At 41.3% G+C, this 25,141-nt stretch overlaps 1 protein-coding gene across 1 annotated transcript in view; it reads right to left on the bottom strand.

Moving 5' to 3' along the window:
* The window catches only part of kalrna (kalirin RhoGEF kinase a), a 744,968-nt gene that overhangs the window by 14,369 nt on the left and 705,458 nt on the right, over positions 1-25,141 (bottom strand). The window contains exons 52-58 of the mRNA XM_060827256.1: positions 16,521-16,548; positions 16,216-16,378; positions 11,027-11,148; positions 9,807-9,938; positions 8,118-8,289; positions 6,883-6,891; positions 5,893-5,961 (exon numbers count right to left, since the gene is read on the bottom strand). Of these exons, the coding sequence (XP_060683239.1) occupies positions 5,893-5,961; positions 6,883-6,891; positions 8,118-8,289; positions 9,807-9,938; positions 11,027-11,148; positions 16,216-16,378; positions 16,521-16,548 (695 nt within the window). The remainder of the gene's footprint in view (positions 1-5,892; positions 5,962-6,882; positions 6,892-8,117; positions 8,290-9,806; positions 9,939-11,026; positions 11,149-16,215; positions 16,379-16,520; positions 16,549-25,141) is intronic.

Here is a 25,141-nt window from a genome sequence, read left to right as displayed (position 1 = left end):
TGTTTCTTTATAAAAGTTACACTATTGCATAAGCAATTGAACAATATATTTGTTGTAAACCACAATGGTTGCCTGCTGGACTAATAGGTGATGGGATGAGGATCAGGTTATGGACAGATTATGACCAGAAGAGAAAGAACATGCTGTATGTCAGCAGAAATTAATCAAACTGCATCCACACACAACCTTGAAGCAAAGCACCAGCCCGGTGATGTTTGAATCACGTATTGCTACAGACAGTTCTGATGACCCCAAAAACTTATGGGGGGGGGGGGGAATAACTTGAGGCTGTAAGCAGTGTAGGCAAAGGTGAGGACTACAGATGCTAGAAACCAGAGTTTAGATCAGAGTGGTGCTGGAAAGGCACAGCAAGTCTGGCAGCATCCGAGGAGCAGGGAAATCGACGTTTTGGGCAAAAGCCCTTCATCAGGAATTGCCCGAAACATTGATTTTCCTGCTCCTCAGATGCTGCCTGACCTGCTGTGCTTTTCCAGCACCACTCTGATCTAAACGCTGTAAGCAGTGTGCCAATGGGAAAGCAGCATTACTGAAAATATCGTATGCAAGTCCAATGGAAGGGAATAAGAACTGATCACACAGGAGTCCCATGGTTGCTGTCAGAAGGGAGGAGAGCCTGGTCAGAACTGATTGGTTAATCTGCCTGATCTTGTCTATCTCTCAGGAAACTAAGCAACAAGACTGTGAATATATATTAGAGTAAAAAATGAGGTCTGCAGATGCTGGAGATCACAGCTGAAGATGTGTTGCTGATCAAAGCACAGCAGGCCAGGCAGCATCTCAGGAATAGAGAATTCGACGTTTCGAGCATAAGCCCTTCATCAGGAATGAGAGAGAGTAGCCAAGTAGGCTAAGATAAAAGGTAGGGAGGAGGGACTTGGGGGAGGGGCGATGGAGGTGGGATAGGTGGAAGGAGGTCAAGGTGAGGGTGATAGGCCGGAGTGGGGTGGGGGCGGAGAGGTCAGGAAGAGGATTGCAGGTTAGGAGGGCGGTGTTGAGTTGAGGGAACCGACTGAGACAAGGTGGGGGGAGGGGAAATGAGGAAACTGGAGAAATCTGAATTCATACCTTGTGGTTGGGGGGTTCCCAGGCAGAAGATGAGGCGCTCCTCCTCCAGCCGTCGTGTTGTTATGTTCTGCCGGTGGAGGAGTCCAAGGACCTGCATGTCCTCGGTGGAGTGGGAGGGAGAGTTAAAGTGTTGAGCCACGGGGTGATTGGGTTGGTTGGTCCGGGCGGCCCGGAGGTGTTCTCTGAAGCATTCCGCAAGTAAGCGGCCTGTCTCACCAATATAGAGGAGGCCACATCGGGTGCAGCGGATGCAATAGATGATGTGTGTGGAGGTACAGGTGAACTTGTGGCGGATATGGAAGGATCCCTTGGGGCCTTGGAGGGAAGTGAGTGTGGAGGTGTGGGCGCAAGTTTTACATTTCCTGCGGTTGCAGGGGAAGGTGCCGGGGGTGGAGGTTGGGTTGGTGGGGGGTGTGGATCTGACGAGGGAATATATATTAGCAGATATTTGTATTAATATTTTTACATTGATAATAATTTATCTGCTATGGGATTAGATTAATAGAAGTTTGTAAATCAAGTAAATATATGTTGAGTCATTGCTATTCAGAGTAAACTATCGAACAAGGAAAGTTAAGCCGTGGACCTGGGGAAAAGGATGGCCTACAACTGCTGAATAGCAATGGGCATTTATGTCATTTGGGATATAACATGAGGGCTATTTCTTGATTAAACAATTCCTATTTCAGTAAATTGAGTGGAATACTTGCAATGTATTCATGCTTTGGTACTAAATACCACAACATTAAAAATTGTGAATGAATGCCTTTTATTTAAGTGTTACGTTGCCTATTAATTTAACATTTTTAAATTTCGTTCCAGATTTAAAACTGAAAATAGACTGGTCAGCAAGATATACCAACATTATCTGTGGATATTCTGATTTACTCTGATTGCACATTTAACAGGAATCGGTTGAAAACTAGGCAAGGAGGAGGATCCAGGATCCAGCATTGCTTCCACATATCCTGTTTGACCTACAAGGGTTGAAACCTCTTCTTTCTTTGCCAAACATGTGAACCATTCCTATTTCAGGCGTCCGTATACTTCACATCTTCAGAATGACTTGGCCTATGGTTTCTGATGGTATGCTTGACCTAACAAAACTTAGACCCTTGAATAGTAGTAGCTATAGGTCCCACCTGAATAACAAAGAGCTTTGTAGAAAGAATACAATTTTGAAAGTGTCCCCTCGCAAGAAGGCTTCTGGAGGCACAACTGTGCAGTTTCTGGTGCTACCTCTGAGGTATTTTTATACAGTGAATACATAAGCATGTTCCTAGTGACATGGGTGCCATCCAATTTCAAGCTAAATAATAAAATGTTGCTTATGAATATGGAAAGTTTACAAGCAAGCTGGAATAGTTCTGAGCAGGTTGTTTTTGGAACTGGAGTTTTGAACATTTGGGTAGCATGGAAGGTATGACTCATGGGTAGATTCCTGTTGTGGATCAACAGGACAAGAAAGACAAAAGTATGGGCTTACTCCAACTGGTTTAAGGGCGAGGTGCAGACATCCCACACTAAGTAATTACTGGATTATTTGAATGTCTAAAGAATCTCTAGATTCGTTTTGGTATTTTGTGAACTGCTTTCTGGTTGCCGGCTGTTGGTAAAAGCCATCTGGTTCACTAATGTCCTTTAGGGAAGGAAACTGCCATCTTTACCTGCTCTGGCTTACGTGTGACTCCCGACTCATAACTGCCTGCTTGGTAATTAAGGAAGGGTAATAAGTTCTGGCGTAGCCGGTGATGTTCTCATCTCATGAATGATTTAAAATAAAACAAATTCTCACATTGCTAATTCCAAGCAGAAGGCCCAACATCATTAAGTGTCTGTCTAGTCACACAACAGACCAACATTGGACTCGCCACAAAACTAAAGACTTTGAAGGAGAAGGTGTCAGTCAATCAGATGGCAGCAGCAGTCCATTGCAGGCAGTTCCACTGGAACTGGTGACTGGGGCCTGTAATACACCCATGTACAGGCCTAGAATTAAAGAGGGACCAAGCTACAGGTGAGTGAGAGTGGGATGGAGGCCATGTGGCAGGGATTGTGAAGGGGCAGGGGCATAGCAGGGGAGTTGCAGACACAAGTAAGGGTTATCTTTCAAAGACTAATCCCCTATTTGATACCAGGTCCCTTGATCATGCACTAAGAGCCTTTGAAAGAAAGAGCACCTCCCACTAACCTCTGGACCCCAGAAGTTCACAGGTTTGCCTGGCAATCTTCTAGGGCAACAGCAAGAAAAGCTGTGCCACTCTCTGTAATCCCTGCACCACCACTAAATTCTAGTGGACTCAGGGAGAATTGATGTCAATTAACTCAATAACGATACTAATAGACAACCTAGTGCAAGCAGACATGCTTCCTATAGGCCTCCCATTTACACTCACAAGGTTTTCCCATGGCTCAGAGACTGACGTGTGACCTCTCCTGTGACTAAATGATGTAGCCACTATGTTATGGATTATATCCAGCACACTGCATTTTCTAACTGCGTCATGCTATTATTGTTTATTCTATTACTTCTCCCTAAAAAATAACTTCAGGCTACATTGGTTTTAAAAGAATGTTTGCATGATTTGCAAAACAAAGCAGCTTTGTGTGTAATGAAAACAGATGCATATACAGTATATATATGCATTTGTGTGCACGTATGATTTTGTTCGTAACCAAGAGATTACTTGATAAAAGCACAAACCATTGATGACGTATTTATGGTAACTTCTATTTTTTGCTCTATTAACTTTAGAAATTGTGATCAGTTTAAGCAGCAGAAGAAGCTGTGAGTTTTGAAGCAGTGGCCAATTGTTGGCCTGGAAGCATGTTTGTAATGTAATTAAGGAGGCCAGGCTGATTCCTAAAGCTGGAGGATCAGTAGGAGGCCCTGAGAGACTGAAAGCCTCACATTAAAGTTGGAAGCTGTCAATTTGTGTTGAAAAGGAACATAGCAACATAGATGGAGGTGCCTTCTGAAATCTTTGTTATAATTGTTATAATTTGAGATCACTCTTGCCAGACTGTGGCTGTACCGGACTGGGGGAATTTACGATAACTTATTGGGGAGGGTGGTGGATTTGGAAGGGGTCACAGCATATTGAATCAATTACTACCTGGATCCCAGTCTACTCCCAGGAGACTGCCTCACTGGGCTGTGTTTTAGACTTAGGTTAGGGCCCAGTCCTGACTTAGAAATTTCCAGTCAGCATCTGCACAGGATGTCCCCAATAAGCCTTTTAATTTACTACCCAGGCTTGCATGCCATCCAGTGCTAAATGGCTTTTGGGAGGTAGCATGCCAGCAAACCAATTTGCCAACCAGTGCTGAGAAATTGTAGATTTGTCTGTCTCCATTTTCAACTTCAGCAACCAGTTAAAATTTAACGCAAGGAGTTGATCCTGATGTGATAGCTGGGAGTCATTTCTTTATAAACAGCCACTGCTGTTAACCCAGATCTGTTCTGTCCTCACAGTCTCTAGTAAATGTAGAGAGACAAGAATGAGATGTGGGTAATGCAGTACTTCAGGTAATTAGGCTCAATGATGAATCACTTAAAGATAATTCTTTTCTGAACCCACCATAATGTAGTTGTGGCTCAGAGATTCTTTTGAACTTGCTGGCTTTCTCATGTCTCCTGACAGTTACTGAGCAAACCCTATTAGAGAAGTCAGTGCAGGGGAAAGCCACATCAGCAGTACTTTTCTCTCATGCCCCTCTTGCTACATTGTCCCCACATCTCTGGTGCCCATGCCCTGGGATCTGACATTAGGCCTCTGAGGATAACCAACAACAACCGAAGTTGGACTGGTGGCACTGCATGTACTGACAGCTGTGATTGGCAGGCAGCTCTAGATGGACAGTACTGCCACGTCAGGCATTCTGAATCCCAGGGAAGACTCTAAGTTGCCCAACTGAGTACCTGACAGGATTTCATACTAGTTCTGCTTGTGCACTGAACCTGCATTAACTGCATTAAATTCTGCCTCACAAGACTTCACAGTGCACAGAAAAATTATATACATACTTCCATTCAAATAGAAAAACCATGCAGAGTCATTTGTCTAAATATTTCGTAATAGGAGCAAAGAAGAAAAAGTGTTCCTCTTGTAGAAAAATTCTGTCTCAATAGCCCAGTGGAAAAAGGCATCTAATACTATTAGGCTTTACAGACAAGAAGCACTTAGCTTTGTTGTCCTGAGCTCACTGATCTAAGTTGGGGCATTTCAGATTAGCAATAGAAGAAAAAAATCAAACAAAAATTTAGACTTAATGCCTCAATATTTTTCTGAAGTAAAAGGTCATAAAGTACCAAGCTTAAGGGTCATTCAATTATCTCTTAAATTCAGAACTAAACTCTTGAGAGCTCCACAGATTATCCGAAAGCTTATCATTTACCCTTTAGAAAATGTGGAGTTCTGCAGGATTCATTTGAGGAAGTCAATTCAAAGGATATTGCAAATTGCTCCAAACATTCTAAACATTGACAAATCCAAATATAAGCACAGCTTGACAAAATCTTTACAAAGACGTTGAGTCTGAATGTATTTTCTCATTTTGTGAAAGTTTTCAGCAATTGTATAAAAACTATTTGTTTTTACTTGCAATTTCTTGCGGAAAAAAATATCATCAATACTCATGAGATGAGAAACTAGTATTGCCAGACAGAGGATAACTTGGGCCTGGCAATAAATATAAGGACATTGCTGGACAGAAGCTTCCAATTAAGTAAGATGTTCAAGGTACCAAAGGTGTAAGATACCTCCCAACTCTCTAAAACACCTTTGCAATCCAGATTTACACTACCTTCCAATCTCAAATAGTTCTGTGTAAGCAGATTCAAAGTTATCCTTCCATGGAATTCTTGAGTCATCACTTGTAGGCTCTGAGTAGAAATAAAAAGTAATTAGAAGAAACAATTTTGAGTCAGGTTTCAATTGACTTCATTTTTAAAAATTGCAAAGAAGATACTGAGAGCAATTGCACCGACAGCAGTGATGGTCCACTAGCTGGTCTGGCTTACAATAAGTAACTGTGAGTTGTAAATCAGTGTCAGAATGGGATTTTCTGTTTGCAAATCAAGATTTCTGCCACATCACATGAGAGTAATATCAGCATGATGATGCCAAGTACCCAACATTCAACATGTTAATTTCTGAGAATATTGTAGGCAAATGAGAGTGGAAATTTGCGACTCACTCTTCATTTTAAAAAAAAATGTGCTCTTAAGCTTGTTAACAAGCCAACTGACCTAATATGTTGTCCATGTTATCATGCAGTTGATGGCCAACAGTGAACAATCCACTTCTTCAGCATCTGACATGGTAAAGTAGCAAACTAGAGATCCATCCTTTGGGATGGTGCCCTGTGCACATCCTCAAGATGATATACCTCCCTCTTCCCTCCCCAACTGGCCTCCCAATCATGCTGCCCCATTTCCTCCTTAGGATATCTGATTCTTCCCTGTGAAAATTCCTGGGTTTACCAGATAATTCATTGCTCTTCTTATCATAGGGCTTCTTGACCCATGATGGGACTTCCTCCCACTGAAGGACAGAAATCAGACCCAATGCTCATTTAGGCTGCCCAGGACATGGTTTCACTGAGAGGCAACCTTGATTTTTTTTGTGGGGGGGGGCGGGGGGGGGGGGGGGGGGGGGGGTGGAATGCTCCAGTTTTCCAATGGGGAGGCTGAGCAGTACACTACTGTTACCACATGGATTCCAACACTTGTAATTCTCTGGAAGTGGGCAAATACAGTGAATGCACCAACTGACTGAGAGTCCTTCACAGGACTAGTTGAACCTGCAAACCCAAACATAAAGGAGGACAATGGCAGTAGAAGCATGGCAGCACCACCCATGTGCAAGTGGCTAAGTTACTCACTATCATAACTTGGGAATATATCACCCACTGTTCCTGCAGTATCACTGGATCAAAATCCTGAAACTCCCTTCCTAAGAGCACCAAAGTATCTCTACACCCCATTGATGATGGCAGTACAGGAAGGCAGCTCACCATCAGCATTTCACTAGGGCTGGGCAGGAAATATTGGCCTAGCCATTGACACAATGCTTCCATGAAGGAATGACACAGACATTTTTCCAATTCAATTCTTTTAACCCTTGCCTGATTTAGGACCAAACGAGCCCAATTTTCCTACAGGAATGTACATTGAACCTTGTTTTGAATTTTCATTGGGTTCATGGGCTGAATAAACAATAAAGATCCCAGAAATTCTGATGGGGACTTGGTCATTGCAATAGTGAAGATTGGAATTACATGTCAGGACCATGAGGAAATCCTGATGTGGCTCTCTCTGCAGGAATTACCCAGAAACTTGTCATTTCCTGGCACCTAAAATCCTCCAGGAAAGTCCCTAGCTTTGAAGTAGTGATAGGAATTTCAGAGGATTCCTACTCAACTGTATTTAATGGATAACCAGGAAAAGTTGAAGAACTTTAAACATGCTCTAATTCTGGAGTCATTATTAAACTGAAGCCCCTGAGATACCATCTGACTATGCTCTCATTGATCCCTGAAAGCCCCTGACCCAACAACCCATCACCTCTGGATGCGAACATTCCTGGATGGGTCTTTTGCTCTTACCTGGCAGAAAATTTGAAGGCAGAAGTGAGTATTTTTTTTGGACAAGGTTTCTAATCCTCAGGTAGGAGAACCTGGGCCAATGATCCTCAGTGGAAATTTAACTCATGCTTGATTAGAGTTTGGTTAAATATGATGGAGTTCTGACATTCTGATCAGAAATTTCTTGCATTTGATTCATTCCTAAACCACCAACAGCAATGCTTTTCAAGTTGTAAAATTGCATTGCCATGCCTAGATAAGTAGTTGTCCACATTTTTCAGTGTCAGTACATTATCTATTTTGAATCTTTTCACTTGAGAAATAAATATAAAGAGCAGAAATGATAAGGGTCTGTAATCCTCGATAAATTAGTATTTCGTCTTTCAGAATTGCTCTCAGTGAACATTTTCTAAGACATTTGGCTAATTAGAACTCAGCTGCACTTACCATTGCTGCAAGACAGTGTTACAAAATCAGATGGCTCACTTGGTGAGCTGATTCCCCAAGGATTACTTGCACTGACTCGGAACTGGTACTGACAGCCTGGAATCAGGTCCTCAATCACAAGGTAGGTGTCCAAAGTGGATGCTACTGATTGCTGCCATGCCAGTGTTCCTAAACATTGAAGGACTCCAATATTATTTTTTCTTCCATTTCAGTGCAAGTACTTGATTTTGTCAATGATATTATTATTTTCAATTTAAAAAGTCACAGTATTTAAACTAATATGGCAGGTACATTGCTGGATATTACTGGTCAGCTGACAATTGTGAGAAATCACTACTGAACTTAAAAGATAAATAGCCACTTACTTCAGTTTCTGCATTACATCAAAACAAGTTAGGAATGCTCATACATAAAGTTTTACTTCTATTAGCATATTAATCTGCTCAGCAAAATGCAATGAAGTGTTCCGTTGTCAGAGAACTAGAACATTTGAACAAAAGAGAGTGGTAGATGTAACCTACAACTTGGCTGCTCCAGCTTTCAGGCATGAATTAACAAAGGATAGATCTAATTTATGTACAAAACATTGAGAAAATCTGACTGCTGTCAAAACAGGTGGACACTGAGCTGGAGTTAGGTAAGCCAGTTACATATCATAACAAAGGTGATAACAGCTACATTAACACTTAGTTATTGATCATTTGTATCTGGATATCTGAATAAGATCAACAAAAACATATTAAAGAAAATATCTTATTCAGTAATACTTTAGAAATTGTATATGCAGAGAAATATACAAACTGCAGTTTTTTAGAACTACTAATATTTGCAAACATTAATGAAAACAACTGCATGCTTTTAGTTGTTCTCAACAATGGCCTTAAGAGTTCTGTTTGGGGAAGATTGTGAAAACTTGGCAGAAGGTCTTAATAGTAACCAAATATGCTAAATACCCCACCTACATCAAAATTACCATAGATTGAGATGTATAAGTCAACTCTGAAGGATCCAACAATATTTTCATAGAGGCAGTCTGTTGTGAATTGTGAATATATATATGAGTGGTCACCATTCAGAAATGCAAAAGCAAAATAATATGATACTTCATATTGAATAGCATGGCATGGCTTACTGAATAAATGAATTATATAAAGATATCACCATGACTGAAATACTTCGAAAAGCAGAAAATTCTTGAGGCAGAATTTTCACGTTATGAGAAAACCACATCAAGTGGAGCAACATGTATATTTCCACTCTTTGTGAAGCTTTTTTGTCTTTCAAACATCCACCATTTCCATTTGGTGCAAATATAATGCTTGAATAACCCATTAAGGCACACATCCTAAGGCTGGCCAATGGATTAATTGACCCATAGCATTAGGCTTGAGTAGTTGACCAGCCTGCTCCTATTCCCACATTACTTTTCCCATGTACCTGAATTCCTTATTTGAATAGCTAATTACCAAAACATTTTCAAGTTACTTTTCTTCTTATTTTAATCAATACGCTTTCAAATTTACTTAAAATGTGGGGAACTTAGATGAACAGAAAATATATCTTCACACTTCTTGCAAGTAAATGTGAAGAACAGCTTGACAGAACATATACACAATCTTTACTGAAAATAAAATGTTGTTGAAATACAATGTTCTGGAAGACATCGTATATTGTTCATTGATTACCTTCTTCTCTATATTCAACAGTGTAACTGGAAATGGTGCAGTTTCCTGTGCTGGCTGGAGGTAACCATCTCAGAATAACAGAGCTATTGCTCCTCTCCTGGGCTATAGGCCGGCCTGGAGCTGCTGGCACACCTGAAAATGGGGAGATAATCAACACAGCAGGTCCAGAGCAATTAGTCATAACTGAACATGAAATACTTTCTGGAACAGGAATTGTTTCAATATTTGAGGAAAGGATGAGGGTGTCAGGAATTTTAAATAATTTAACGAATTATCTGTTTATGCTTGTCAATGTTAGTGAAGTCTCATACTTGATGACTTGCAAACCCATAAAAGTTTTCCATCACAAACAAAATTGCAGCAGTCTACCACAACACATTTGCACTGAGACAGATAACTGTTTTTCTCTTGGTTTAACACCCTCACACTAAGCCTAGAATATTTATGATGGTTTTCAAAACATTATTGGCATGATTTGTTTCACTGGATTACTGTCTGCCTCCCATCAATTTCATAGTACCTTGGAGTTAAAATTCCCTGTTCCCCCATTAATAAGAATAATCCCAAATGATGTTTACTAAAGCACTATTAAAGCAGCATCTTTTAATTGTGCTACAAGTGTAATGAAATTGTGCTCACAGTACAAAATAAGAGGCAAGTGAAAGCTTGATGGTTATTTAAAACAGAACCAGGAAAAAGACATCCTTGTAAATAGAATTATCATTGCAGGGATGGGAAGATTAAAAGGGTTGTTGCTTTTTCCAATACACTTTCAAATTTACTTAAAATGTGGGGAACTGAGATTAACAGAAAATGTATCTTCACATTTCTTGCAGTGAGTTCAAGTATTTTTTCATTTCCTTCAGTTTATAGTCATATACACCAATAGCATGATAAAATAAACAATTGGTTCACTTATTAATATTGTGCTTGCCTGATCTTTGTCATTGAAGATTTGAATCTCAATCCCATGCAGCCTCAATCCCCAGTGATTATTCACAATGCAAATTCAATCTGAGATGTCAACCTTTTCTTCAAAGTAAATTTACCTGATGACTGTCAACCAATGAAATATCTGAACTACTTATTTAATATCCAAAATTAGAGATTCAAAAACAGATAGAAATATAAAGGAGAAGAACTTTCGACAAGGAGAAGGTGTTCATCAAACAGTTCATCAAGCAGTCTGTTATTAAAATGATTTGAAAAGATTCAGTTACCCTGCACTTTAATTGTAGCTGAAGATGATGTTGATCCCATTTCATTCATAGCCTGACAACTGTATATTCCACTGTCTTGAGGCATGATATTGCAAATTTTAAGCATAACCTCTCCTGAATCACTATAAAAGGAAATCACAAATTTAAACTTTTAGCAAAAAGGAATGTTGACCAATTTTCATCATCAATTTAAAATATGAATGTTAATGCAGTTCCATACATGATGAACCTCATATCCATAAAGTCTTTAAATTCAAACAAAATGAGGTTTTTTTTGTACACGGAGCTCATATTGTCCACAGACCATGCACAGTTACCTTACTATGGCTTAAGCCAATTTAATTTCTTGAAGAAGAATAAACCTTTGCATTTTCTAGAACGAACGTTTTGTGTACTTATTGCTTCTCTTCAAGTATTTTAACATAACCCAATGATATCAATTGAAAATTATCAGTCTCTACAATTAACCAGATCATTAGAGTGGAAATTGGGGCAATGGATCTTATTTGAGGCAAATAAACCAAAGTCTATACTTATTGTTTACATTTGAACAAATGTTAATGAAGTGAGTAAGCTGATATATTAAAAAAACCCTTGAAGCCATTGGGAGCAAGTTGACTGAGATTGTCTATTGTTGTCATGAACAGATGTCAAGGATATTCCTCCCCCGCTCCCCGCTGGGGACGGTTGTTGGATTGGGGACTGGTATGGGTGTCAGCGGCTTGCGAGCTCAAGCAGACCATGTGTGGAAGCCTCCTGTGCTGATCTACTGCAGGCTTGTATTGAAAGACTGTAATGCTAATCTTTTTAACTTTATTCTCATTTTTCTAACATATACTGTGAACATTTGCAAGTAACATAACTTTTCTTTTCCCTATTCTTTCTGTATTTTGTATCTAAGATCTGAACCTAAGATGGTGCCATATGGGGTGACATTGTAAACTTTTCACCATTAGAATATCCATTATTGTCACATGAACTGCTGTATTTCTGTACTTGAGAACACCTGACAATAAAGGACATTCTAATTCTAATTCTAACTCAAAGTCCCCATATTCAATCCTGTCATTTACATGAGGTCAGTGGGCAAATTCTGGGCTGGGTGATTTGCCAACAACATCCCAACTAGAACAAGCCAGAGAGATAGCCAGTGGGTTTAACTTTAGAGAACCAGCCTGTTGTTAAAGTCAAACCTTATTTGTTATTCGTTCTTGGGAGTGAGCATTGCTGGCTGGGTCAGCATTTATTGCCTCTCCCAATTGCCCTTGAACACAATGGCTTGTTGAGCCAAGTGAGAGGGCAATTAAGAGTCAACCACATTGCTGAGGATCTGGAGTCACATGTAGGCCAGATCAGATAAGGAAGACAGGTTTCCTTTACTAAAGTACACAGTGAAGCAGGTGGATATTTAGGACAATCGATATTGGTTGCCATTAGACTAACTTTTAATTCCAGAGTTTTATTAAATTCAAATTTCACCATCCACCATAGTGGAATTCAAACCCATGTCCCCACAACATAGTGCCCGGTGACAGTAGCACTATGCCATTACCTCTCCAATGTCTTTGCTTCTGCATTATCCTTGTCCCTTAACATTTTAAAAATTAAATGAGCTACTGACTAAGGACCAAGACGTCTGGATAATTGTCCTTAAAAGAGCTACTTTAGCAGAGTATTGATATGATACATTCTGTGATCCAGATGATGGAATTTAGGAAGAATCCATTGCCAATCTGTGAAATGCAATGCCAGAGATATGTCATGATCTGAGGGACTCCCAGGTAACTGTCATAGTCCAAAAAATCAGGGCAACTTCTGCATGCTGTAAAGAGGCTTTAAGCTACTTGTCACTTTCAAGTCACGATGACATGTCTGATAAATGAAAAGTTTAAACAACCATCAGCAATTGCAAGAGATTATTGGACCAATTATACAGTTCTGAATAAAGCCCTAGGGCATGTTAAGAGTCAGAAGTTGGTTGTGACTGCAGCATGACACAAATTTAGCAGATTTTGTGAACATCTGTTGCAGCTTCTTTAAATTTGAGACTAGCCAAAACAATGGTGCATGTATCATAATAAACAGCAAATCTTGTACATTTATTATCCTGCGCTGATCTGAACTGACTCCTGATCTAAAGTAACACACTGATTCTAAAATTCTTGTCCTTGTTTTCAAATCCCTCTTTTGTCTTCCCTTTCAAGTCCAGCCTCCAAATAATAATTTTTTATTATTCATTTGGGGGACTTAGGTGTCACTGGCTGACCAGCATTGATAGCCCATCCCTGTTTGCCCTGAGAAGGTGGTGGTGAGCTGCTTTCTTGAATTGCTGCAGTCCACTTCCTGTGGGTTGATCCACAATGTCGGTAGGGAGGGAGTTCCAGTAGTTTGATCCAATGACTGTGAAGGAATAGCGTCATATTTCCAAGTCAGGGTGGTGAGTGGCTTGGAGAGGAACTTGCAGATGGTGGTGTTCCATCAAATGTCTCTATTGATAGCCAGTCCTAAACTCTGGAATTTCCAGCCTAAACTACCATTTCATTATTTATATCAGTCTTAAAATCATGCTTTTTGACCAAGTTGTTTTATAATCTGCCCTAGATGGATCAATGTCAAATTTTGTTTTATAGGGACCCTGTGATTCAACTTTGACATTTTTGGATATCATCAATGATTTATACAAGTAAGTTGTTCTTGCTGTGATTTAGAGATTTCCAAAGGAAGCTTTTGATTTTAATGGAACTGAATATCTTTCTCATGGGAACATGCACACCACACAGAGTCTAAATTGTTGTATTTATGGATGTTTCAAAACCGTATATCACTCTTCCTGTGATTTTATATTAATTCACATAAACTCACCATTATTCTAACTCCCTACATTATTCCCAAACTTGACACTTCCACAAATTAAGACAAACTATGTATCATATCAGCAAACATCCATCCTGTCAATCTGACTTTCAGTTGATGGTATGCATTACTGCACACCAATGTGCATTGCTTGAGGTGGCTTTTGCAAAAACAAAGTCCTGATGAAGGGTTTCAGTCCAAAATGTTGACTTTCCTGCTCCTCGGATGCTGTCTGACTTGCTGTGTTTTTCCATCTTCACTGGACCTCTCCATCTCCATTAATGACGACCGGCTTGACACTGACATTTTTACAAACCCACCGACTCCCTCAGCTACCTAGATTATACCTCTTCCCACCCTACCTCTTGCAAAAATGCCATCCCGTATTCCCAATTCCTCCGCCTCCGCCGTATCTGCACCACAGAACACACTAGATAGCCTCCTTCTTTAGATACCGCAATTTCCCTTCCCACATGGTTAAAGATGCCCTCCAATCATCTCACCCACATCCCGCACCTCCACCCTCAGACCCCATCCCTCCAATCGTAACAAGGACAGAATGCTCCAGGTGCTCACCTTCCACCCTACCAGCCTTCGCCTAAAACAAATCATCTGCCGACATTTCCACCACCTCCAAAAAGACCCCACCACCAGGGATATAATTCCCTCCCCACCCCTTTCCACCTTCTGCAAAGACCATTCCCTCCTTGACTACCTGATCAGGTCCACGTCCCTTCCATCCTGGCACCTTCCCCTGTCACTGCAGTAACTGTAAAACCTGTGCCCACACCTCCTCCCTCACCTCCATTCAAGGCCCTAAAGGAGCCTTCCACATTCATGTAAGTTTTACCTGCACATCCACTAATATCATTTATTGTATCCGTTGCTCCCGATGCGGTCTCCTCTACATTGGGGAGACTGTACGCCTCCTAGCAGACCGCTTTAGGGAACATTTGCGGGACACCCGCACCAATCAACCACACCGCCCTGTGGCCCAACATTTCAACTCCCCCTCCCACTCTGCTGAGGACATGGAGGTCCTGGGCTTCCTTCACCGCGGTTCCCTCACCACCAGACGCCTGGAGGAAGAACGTCTCATCTTCCGCCTCGGAACACTTCAACCCCAGGGCATCAATGTGGACTTCAACAATTTCCTCATTTCCCCTTCCCCCACCTCACCCTAGTTCCAAACTTCCAGCTCAGCACTGTCCCCATGACCTATCTTACCTGCCTATCTTCTTTTGCACCTATCCACGCCACCCTTCTCCCCGACCTATCACCTTCATCCCCTCCCCCACTCACCTATTGTACTCTATGCTACTTTCTCCCCACCCCCACCCTCCTCGAGCTTATCGCTCCGCATTTCAGGCTCACTGCCTTTATTCCTGATGAAGGGCTTTTGCCCGAAACGTCGATTTTACTGCTCCTCGGATGCTGCCTGAACTGCAGTGCTCTTCCAGCACCACTGATCCAGAATCTGGTTTCCAGCATCTGCATTCATTGTTTTTACCTTTTCCATCTTCACGTCTATTGACTCTGGCTTCTAGCATCTGCAGTCCTTACTGTCTCCAAAAGAAAGGATAGCTTTACTGCATACTCTGGCACTTTTGCTTATGCAGAGGCAGTTGTTTTCTGCTTTCTGGCACTGTGCAGATATTAGAGGGGAAACGTAGCACAGTGGATTTTTGCTGATGCCTTAAGACACTCTTCTACCATCCAACACCATGCGTCAATGAGGTCATGGGATCTCTAATGGCATATGGTAATTTAGAGCTTGGCTGAGTTTTCTTCTCTAATGACATCAAGATATTACATTAAATCTGTCAAAGAAATTCGAGGCCATTGAAATGTGGACGCTCAGAGGTTTGCTTAAAATTTCACAGAAAGATCATAAGATGAATAAAGAGGTGTTCAACATTGCAAAAAAGTGATCTCCAAAAAAAACAAATGTCAGTATTTTGACCATTTTACCTGAGCTAGGAACAGATCTCTTCCAAAGGGCAAAGTGCAGGCCAGCAGGAAATGGATTCAACCCTAAGTCTAGTTGGATGATGGATATCACAGAGTGGCTACAGATGAATTACAGTGGATATGTGAGGATGGTGCAAGACAGACAGGTTGTGGAATAGCAGATCTCCTGGTAGGAAAAGCCACAACCAGGACATGAGCAGAAAATAAGTAAGTTTTACTTCCTTTAGTTTTTGTTCTGAAGCTTTATCTGATGAGAAAAGATTGAAACCTCTTCAGTAGACACACATTCTTTTTCTGTATGAGAGAAAATGTTATTGCTTCTACAATTATGTTACATTTTGTGGAGATCTAGCTGATAAAGTTACCTGAATGATAGGGTATAGCGAGTGTCATTAACAAGTACGTTTTGATCTGGTCCTTTCCAGCTCACAGTAGGTTTGGGTCGTCCACATACTTTACAACGTAGTATGACTGTTTCACCAATAGCACATGTCAAATCAGCTAAAGGGATGAGAAATTCAGGTGGCACTGTGTGAAAGAGAAAGACTGTTGTCAGTGAAAACAAAATCTAAAATGTAAAAGATCCAAATCTGGTCAAATAAATCAGTATTGTAATCATTTGTAATAAATAAAGCTTCAGCACTGAGGATGCAGAAAATGATAAACTTACCTTCATGAATAAAATTTGGATTTAGCAACTGTGAAAAAATGAGAATTTGTGGTCAGTAGATTATTTCATAGCAAGCTTTTTCCAAAGGTTTGTCATTTAAATTAAATGAAAAAGTTGTTGGTATGACAGGTATTTTAAAAAAAATCTAATCATAAAACGGTATTACTAAACTGATACTAAACAGAACAATTTTCAATCATCTTAATAACGCAGCACTCTAGAATATATGCACTTTGATGTTCAGTAATTTCAATCTGGAGGACTGCCAAGGACATAGAACATACAATATAGAAAACTACAGGCCCTTCGACCCTCAATGTTGTGCTGACCTTTTAACCTACTCTAAGCTCAAACTAATCTACATACCCTTCATTTTACTATCATCCATATGCCTATCCAAGAGTCATGTAAACATCCCTAATGGAGCTGACTGTACTACCACTGCTGGCAGTGCATTCCACCCACCTACCACTCTCTATGTAAAGAACTACCTCTGACACCTCCCCTAAACCTTTCTCCAATCACCTTAAAATTACGTTCCCTTGTGATAGCCATTTCTGCCCTGGGAAAAAGTCTCTACCTATTCATTCTATCTCTGCCTCTTATCATCTTGTACATCTCTATCAAGTCATCTCTCATCCCTCTTTACTCCAGTGAGAAAAGCCCCAACTCCCTCAACCTTTCATCAGACATCCATCCAAAGCTGGGTGCGTTTTCTTTAAATGAGCACATTGGTGTCTGACAAGGTTAGAGGGGATCATTATTGTATTTTAATCTGAAATTTAAGCAGGGTATCCAAATAAGGCTCCCTGACAGGCAAAACCACTCAAAACACAGGAGTCTTATGAAGATAAACTTAATTCATTCTTATTTCTTTATAAGGCAGTACATTTTCAATGTTCGCCCAGCTCTAAAAGGAAAGCTTTGGCCTCCTTAACCCTGGCTTCTCATCACCTCAAATATACTAGCTTCCCTCAATTCCTCAGACCTGTGTTATCTTTCATGTATGAACAACACTTTTTTTGCCCCAAGAGATGTATCCTCACAATTCTTCATCAGGCTACATACAACATATACTCCCTTTCTCATCATAGACAATCACCAAAGGGCATGCATGGATAGTGAATGGAAACTATTTATCAGGATGACACAATGCCTGCTTCCTGACCAGTCTCTCAAAAGACACTCAGGATGGTCTAAGTTCCAGAGAGAGCCAGACTGACTCCAACTTTTACAGCTGGAGTTTCTAGTAGCTGCCTGTCAAGACCATCTCAACAGCCCTTAGTGGGGGTCTGACAACTTTCCACTTGTCATGGCACAGGCATTGGGGAAGCACCATTAGAAACATCAGAATAAGAAATGATCACTAGAATGGTTTCAAATGTCACCACATTTAACCCTTAGACAATCGTGACAAGCTTCTTTGCTGAGATCCAACTTCACTGTTTTGCACTTGATTGAAAATCCTGCAATGCACTGGCAGGATAGAAATATCAACATGAGTGTCCTCTCCCAGGCCAATATTCCCAGTATCAAGGTACAGGTTACACACAGCCAACTGTGATGGGTTGGCCTCATTGTCTATGTGCCAGGTACAAAATTCTCTAAACAAGTGTTCTACTCCAAACTCCACAGTGGTAAATGATCATTGGGAGGGAAGAGGAAGAGCTACAAGGTCACTCTGAAAGCCTTCTGAAACAAACACACTAACTCCACTGACACGTGGTAATCACTTGCACAAGACTACACAAACTGGAGAAGAAGAATCCACAAAGGCCTCAACCACACTGAGTGTCACTATGTGGAGCACATGAAGGCCAAGCACAAGCAGCAGAAAGAGTGCACAGAATCCAGAACCTCCCACCGACTCTTTGCTCAAACACCCCCGGTGGCAGAGTGTACAGCGCCAGGACTGGATTATTCAGTTACCACAGGGCCTCCCGATCCAGAGTCGAAGCAAGTCATTTTTGACCTTGAGGGTCAGTTATTGGTAGGCCAATACTCATGAATATGTATAATAGTAGGCGATTCGTCTTGTCAGTGTATAGAACATAGCTGAAAATGTGTTGCTGGGAGCAGGAGAATTGATGTTTCGGGCATGAGCCCTTCTTCAGGAATGAGGAAAGTGTGCCAAACAGGCTAAGATGAAAAGTAGAGAGGAGAGACTTGGGGGAGGGGCGTTGGAAATGCGATAGGTGGAAGGAGGTTAAGGTGAGGGTGATAGGCCGGAGTGGGGCGGAGAGGTCAGGAAGAAGATTGCAGGTTAGGAAGGTGGTGCTGTGTTCGAGGGTTGGGACTGAGACAAGGTGGGGGGAGGGGAAATGAGGAAACTAGAGAAATCTGAGTTCATCCCTTGTGGTTGGAGGGTTCCTAGGAGGAAGATGAGGAGCTCTCCACCGCAACTCCTCCACTTCCTGCTCCTCTGCCCTTGAGCTCTGACCCTCCAATCACCACCAGGACAGAACCCCACTGGTCCTCACCTACCACCCACCAACCTCCATATACATCGTATCATCCGTCGTCATTCCCGCCACCTCTAAGCGGACCCCACCACCAGGGATATATTTCCCTCCCCTCCCCTATCAGTGTTCCGAAAAGACCACTCCCTCTGTGACTCCCTTGTCAGGTCTACACCCCCCATCAACCCAACCTCCACTCCCGGCACCTTCCCCTGCAACCGCAAGAAATGCAAAACGTGCGCCCACACCTCCCCCCTTACTTCCCTCCAAGGCCCCAAGGGATCCTTCCATTTCTGCCACAAATTCACCTGCACCTCCACACACATCATTTACTGCATCCGCTGCACCCCATGTGGCCTCCTCTATATTGGGGAGACAGGCCGCCTACTTGCAGAACGTTTCAGAGAATATCTCTGGGACATCCGGACCAACCAACCCAACCACCACGTGGCCCAACACTTCAACTCCCTTTCCACTCCACCAAGGACATACAGGTCCTTGGACTCCTCCATCGCCAGACCATAGCAACATGACGGCTGGAGGAAGAGCGCCTCATCTTCCGCCTAGGAACCCTCCAACCACAAGGGATGAACTCAGATTTCTCCAGTTTTCTCATTTCCCCTTCCCCCACCTTGTCTCAGTCCCAACCCTTGAACTCAGCACCACCTTCCTAACCTGCAATCTTCTTCCTGACCTCTCCGCCCCACCCCCACTCCGGCCTATCACCCTCACCTTATCACCCTCACCTTAACCTCCTTCCACCTATCGCATTCCAATGCCCCTCCTCCAAGTCCCTCCTCCCTCCCTTAGCCTGCTTGGCACACTTTCCTCATTCCTGAAGAAGGGCTTATGCCCGAAACATCGGTTCTCCTGCTCCTTGAATGCTGTCTGACCTGCTGCGCTTTTCCAGCAACACACTTTCAGCTCTGATCTCCAGCATCTGCAGTCCTCACTTTCTCCTAGTGTATAGAACATAGAAAAGTACAGCACAGAACAGGCCCTTTGGCATGATGTTGTACCAAGATTTAATCCTAATGTAAAATATAGTAACTTAACTTACGCACCCCTCAACTCATTGCTATCCATGTGCATGTCCAGCAGTCGCTAAAATGTCCCCAATGATCCTGCTTCCAACACCACAGCTGGCAACGCATTCCATGTAAAAAACCTACCTCTGACGTCTCCTTTATACCTTCCTCCCAATATCTTCAAACTATGATTTCTCCTACCAGTCAATCCTGCCCTGGGGAAAAGTCTCTGGCTATTGACTCTCATTATTTTGTACACCTCAACCAGGTTTGCTCTCTTCCTCCTTCTCTCCAGAGAGAAAAGTCCAAGCTAATTCAACCTTTCTTCAAGCCCTCCAGTCCAAGCAGCATCCTGGTAAACCTTCTTTGCACCCTCTCCAAAGCCTCTGTATCTTTCCTATAATAGGCCAACCAGACCTGGACGCAATATTCCAAGTGTGGTCTCATCAGGGACTTGTAGAGCTGCAGCAAAACCTCGTGGCTCTTAAACTCGATCCTCCTGTTAATGAAAGCCAAAACACCATATGCTTTCTTAACAACCCTATCCACTTGGGCGGCAACTTTGAGGGATCTATGTACTTGAACACCCAGATCCCTCTGTTCCTCCATACTGTCAAGAATCCTATCTTTAATCCTATATTTAGCATTCGAGTTTGACCTTCCAAAATGCATCATTTCGCATTTATCCAGGTTGAACTCCATTTGCCATTTCTCAGCCCAGCTCTGCATCCTGTATATGTTGTGCTGCAACCTGCAGTAACCCTCTATACTATCGATGATACCTCCAACCTTTGTGTCATCTGCAAATTTACTAACCCACCCCTCAACCTCCTCATCCAAGTCATTTATAAAAACTACAAAGAGCAGAGGCCCAAGAACAGAGCCTTGTGGACCCCACTCCAGGCAGAATACCTACCATCTACAACCACTCTCTGCCTTCTGTTAGCCAGTCAATTCTGAATCCAGATAGCCAAATCTCCCTGTATCTCTTACTTCTTGACTTTATGAATGAGCTTACCATGGGAAACCCTATCAAATGCCTTGCTGAAGTCCAAAAACACTACATCCACTGCTCGACCGTTGTCGACCTGTCTTAACACTTCCTTCAAAGAACCCAATAAGATTTGTGAGACATGACCTGCCCCTCACAAAGCCATGCTGACTGTCTTTAATCACACTATGCTTTGCCAAATAGTCATAAACCCTATCCCTCAGAATGCTTTCCAAAACTTTGCTGACCACAGATGTACAACTGACTGGTCTGTAATTGCAAGGGAATTCCCAATTACCCTGCTTGAAAAGAGGAATAACATTCACCTCCTTCCAATCTTTCAGTATGATGGTACCTCCAGTATAAGGACTGCTGATGCAGTTCTGACAATGCGTATTACTGATTCTTACTCTTCCCCTTCATTCATGGCTTCTTGGTCATTTTATTCTCTTGCTCCTCCTGCTTTTCCTTCTCTGCTCATTCAAAAGGTTCCCCTTGCATGGTGAACTTATGTACCATGCAGCTTACCACAATGAATTTACAGATTCTCTCAGGGTTATTTTAGAGGATAGATCCACACATATCGCTCAATCTCTGTAACAAGATACTGACTATTGTGCTGTGTTCTTGTAGACCTATAACTCTGATTATAGTGCTCTTTCAGTGTGTCTGCTTCAATTTCTGATTGGAGCTACCTAATATAGGGATAAAGCTTTTACCAAGCATCATGTATTTCAGATATTGTTGTCCTTTGGAAGGATAGAATTTCAAGCTTCATTGTTCTGTGACTGTGTTACATATTATTTTCAATCCCTTTCAAGACTGATTTGCAATGACATGAAGGCTTTATTTTGGCGAAAGTATTGATTCGATTGTGTCCTATTTCATTTTTTTTAGCATTCTATATTTATGTATAATAATTGAACCAACAATAATTTTCTGGAGTGCTAAGTAAACAAACTGACATCTTGCTGCTGTTCCATGGTTGTGCAGTGACAACACTCATTACTTGGCACAGCAATTTTGGGTCTCTGTTAGCCAAATCAGAGCATAGCAAACTGCTTCTCGAATTTTGTCAAATGTGCATCCCAGAGGTAGGGAAGGGCGACCTCAAGTGACTGCTGGATAAATTGCAACCAGAAGTTCCTCACTCTTCTATCTCGAATTGTTAAGAATGTCCAATTCCCTCCCCTCCCTTTATAATTTGGAACCTTCAATAGAAGGAAAACTCAAAATATTGGAGAACATATAACAAACTCTGGCCCTTTGATACATCAGATTTAACATTCCAATAGATAGGAAAATTTCAGGTTGATTGTTTTCTCTCAATGAAATTAATGGCATTTTATAAAGTAAGTGCTAAATCCCTTTTTGCAAACTCAATTATTTTACAAATCTGCTTGCATACACTTTAAATAGCATTAATAATAGATAAAAATAATATGGATCATATACCCCAAAGACATATTTATGCTTCTTTATGCCCTTAACAATTTTCTTGGTGTCCAAGTAGCATATTTTCTCAAAACAAAGGGAGATTTAGGCTGGGAAGAATGAATTAAAAGATACGTCAGCCCTTTGGTGGGAAGGAAATGAAATTTGTATCTGAACTATCTGATCTATCTTTTTCAAGTTAACATTTTACACATATTGGTCAAACTGACACAAACAGCCTGAAACTTTTATCCTTTACTTCCTGCACTTGAAAGGTTGAATATAAATTAAACACATATAAAAGTGAGAATGCAAAATTGCCCACTTCTGAGGCAAAATCTTAGGAGAATGAATTTCCACTTTCTTCCATTTGTCTGATGTAACTTCCACAGAAGAGCTGCACAAACAGCAGATAAACATTGTAGTTGGAATGTGGAAATAGTCTACAAGTATTTAACAGAATTATGAAGGGCCATTCTTCCTTAATCTTCATCACCCAGGCATGGATTTCACAATGATCTGAATACATACTTCAACAATCAGTAAATTCTTTGAATGCTACATATGGAACAGCAATAGACAAGGCATGATATCTAATTTAGGTGCAAATTCAAATTGATAAACTTAAGTAACAATAATTTGCCTTTATGTGGCACATTTAACCTTTACTATGTGAAGTGTCCCACAGGAATTTTACTAAACAAAATTTGAAATTGAGCCACAAAAGGAGATATGAGGGGAAATTACCAAAGGTTTGTTCAAACAGGCAAGCTTTGAGAACTCAAGAGTGTGGTGCTGGAAAAGCACAGCAGGTCAGGCAGCATCCAAGGAGCAGGAGAATTGATGTTTCGGGCAACAGCCCTTCATCAGGATAAAGGACTTTTTCCTGAAACATCAATTCTCCTGCTCCTCAGATGCTGCCTGACCTTCTGTGATTTTCCAGCATCACATTCTCGACTCTGATCTCCAGCATCTGCAGTCCTCACTTTTGCCAAGGTTTAAGGGCTGCCTATATAGGGGGATGAAGGACACAGCCAATTCGGGATAGTATTAGAGTTTAACATCTTCATACCTGAATACTTGTCTGCCAATTATGGAGTGATTAAAGTTGGGGGTGCTCAAAAGCCCAGGATTAGAAGATTGCAGATATCTCAGATGGATAGAAAGACTAGAGATAAGAAGGGCAGGGCTGAGTATCAATCTTGGAGAAAGGTTGAGAATTTTAAAGTCAAGAGGTTGCCTGATGGGAGTCAATGTAGGGCAGCAAGCACAGGGATGATAGGGATTTTTGCGTGTTCAGACAGAGACAGAGTTCTGGATGACTGCAGTTTTACACAAGATAGTCAGTACTTTGAAATAGTCAAGCCTAAAGGCACAAATATTTCACTCATAATCTAAAACTGAAGAAATAAATACACACATGGTAGATATATTTTCTGGCAAGTTTTCATTGCATGGCTTATGAACTGAACAGTTTTTTGTAAGCATTTTATACAGTTTTTTCTCCTCCGTGTCACCAGTAATCCTAATCAAAATGTCCATTCTATTTCCAATTGTTGTATTCACTTTCCTTCAGCATATCTATAGTTAAATCTTGGCATGGGATCGGCTTTAAAAAGAATGAAGCTGACATGTTTATATTGCACTTCTCATAACCATTTGTTATACAAACAACTTCATAGCCAAGTAAATATTTCTGAAGTGTAGTCACTGTTGAAATGTAATATTGTAATATTATAATGAATTACACCATTACATCATTCCACATTCTCACAATCCTTAGTGTATGAACATTCCTTCTGCTCTTAATCCTACTTTTTACATTTAAAAAAGGACCACAATTCTTTGTGTTTGGTCAGAATGGAATGATAATTCCGGTGTTGACTTACTACCTTGCAGCAGCAGCAGGCAACAATTCTGTGGCAGTGATCTACTCCTGCATCCTCCTTGCCAGACTGGAAGTCAGGTCTGTCTAAGATTTCCAGGCATGATCACAGCACACACTGAAACTTTGGTACTGAGTCACTCACCAAGGACCCTCTGACAACACCAAAGCCATATCACAATCACCTGCAGAGCTAAGGACAACAGATGCCTGCCACAACTTTTCCTCCAGATCCCACACCATCCTGACTTGGAAACATATCTCTTTTCCTTCATTGTCATTGAATCAAAATCCTGGAACTACCTTCCTAATAGCACTGTCGATGGGCCTACAACCCAAATATTGCAGCAATTCAACAAGACAGTTTAACATCACTTCTCAACGGCAATGAAAGATGGGTAATTAATGCTGGCTTAACTAGTGATACCAATAGCTTATGGATGAATAACAAAATCTCTCAGTTCTCCCTTTAACCACCTTGAACACAAATGAATAGATGCCTGATTTTTCTTGTCTTTTCTCTATGGGCTTCCTCATGCCAGTGACCCTGCACTGAATTGCCTCAAATGTGAATCCTAAATGGTACCCAGTTATCAAACTGAAGTCTTACCAAGGATTTTTTCACCTTGAGTTGATCCATGTTAATCCTTTTGCCACATGAATTTATTTGGGATTTCAGTTGTGGTTAATTACTTTTTTAAATTAGTAAATGAAATGGGTGACAGTCTTGTAAACTTTGATAATCCTGAAGCGGATGTATTTGAAGGAAATTGTGACATATGCATGACTTGATATCAGGTACAGAATCTGTGAGAACAGACATG

Source organism: Hemiscyllium ocellatum, chromosome 7 (assembly GCF_020745735.1).
Source record: "Hemiscyllium ocellatum isolate sHemOce1 chromosome 7, sHemOce1.pat.X.cur, whole genome shotgun sequence".
In the NCBI taxonomy this organism is placed as follows: domain Eukaryota; kingdom Metazoa; phylum Chordata; class Chondrichthyes; order Orectolobiformes; family Hemiscylliidae; genus Hemiscyllium; species Hemiscyllium ocellatum.
This window is presented reverse-complemented; position numbering and strand designations above follow the sequence as displayed.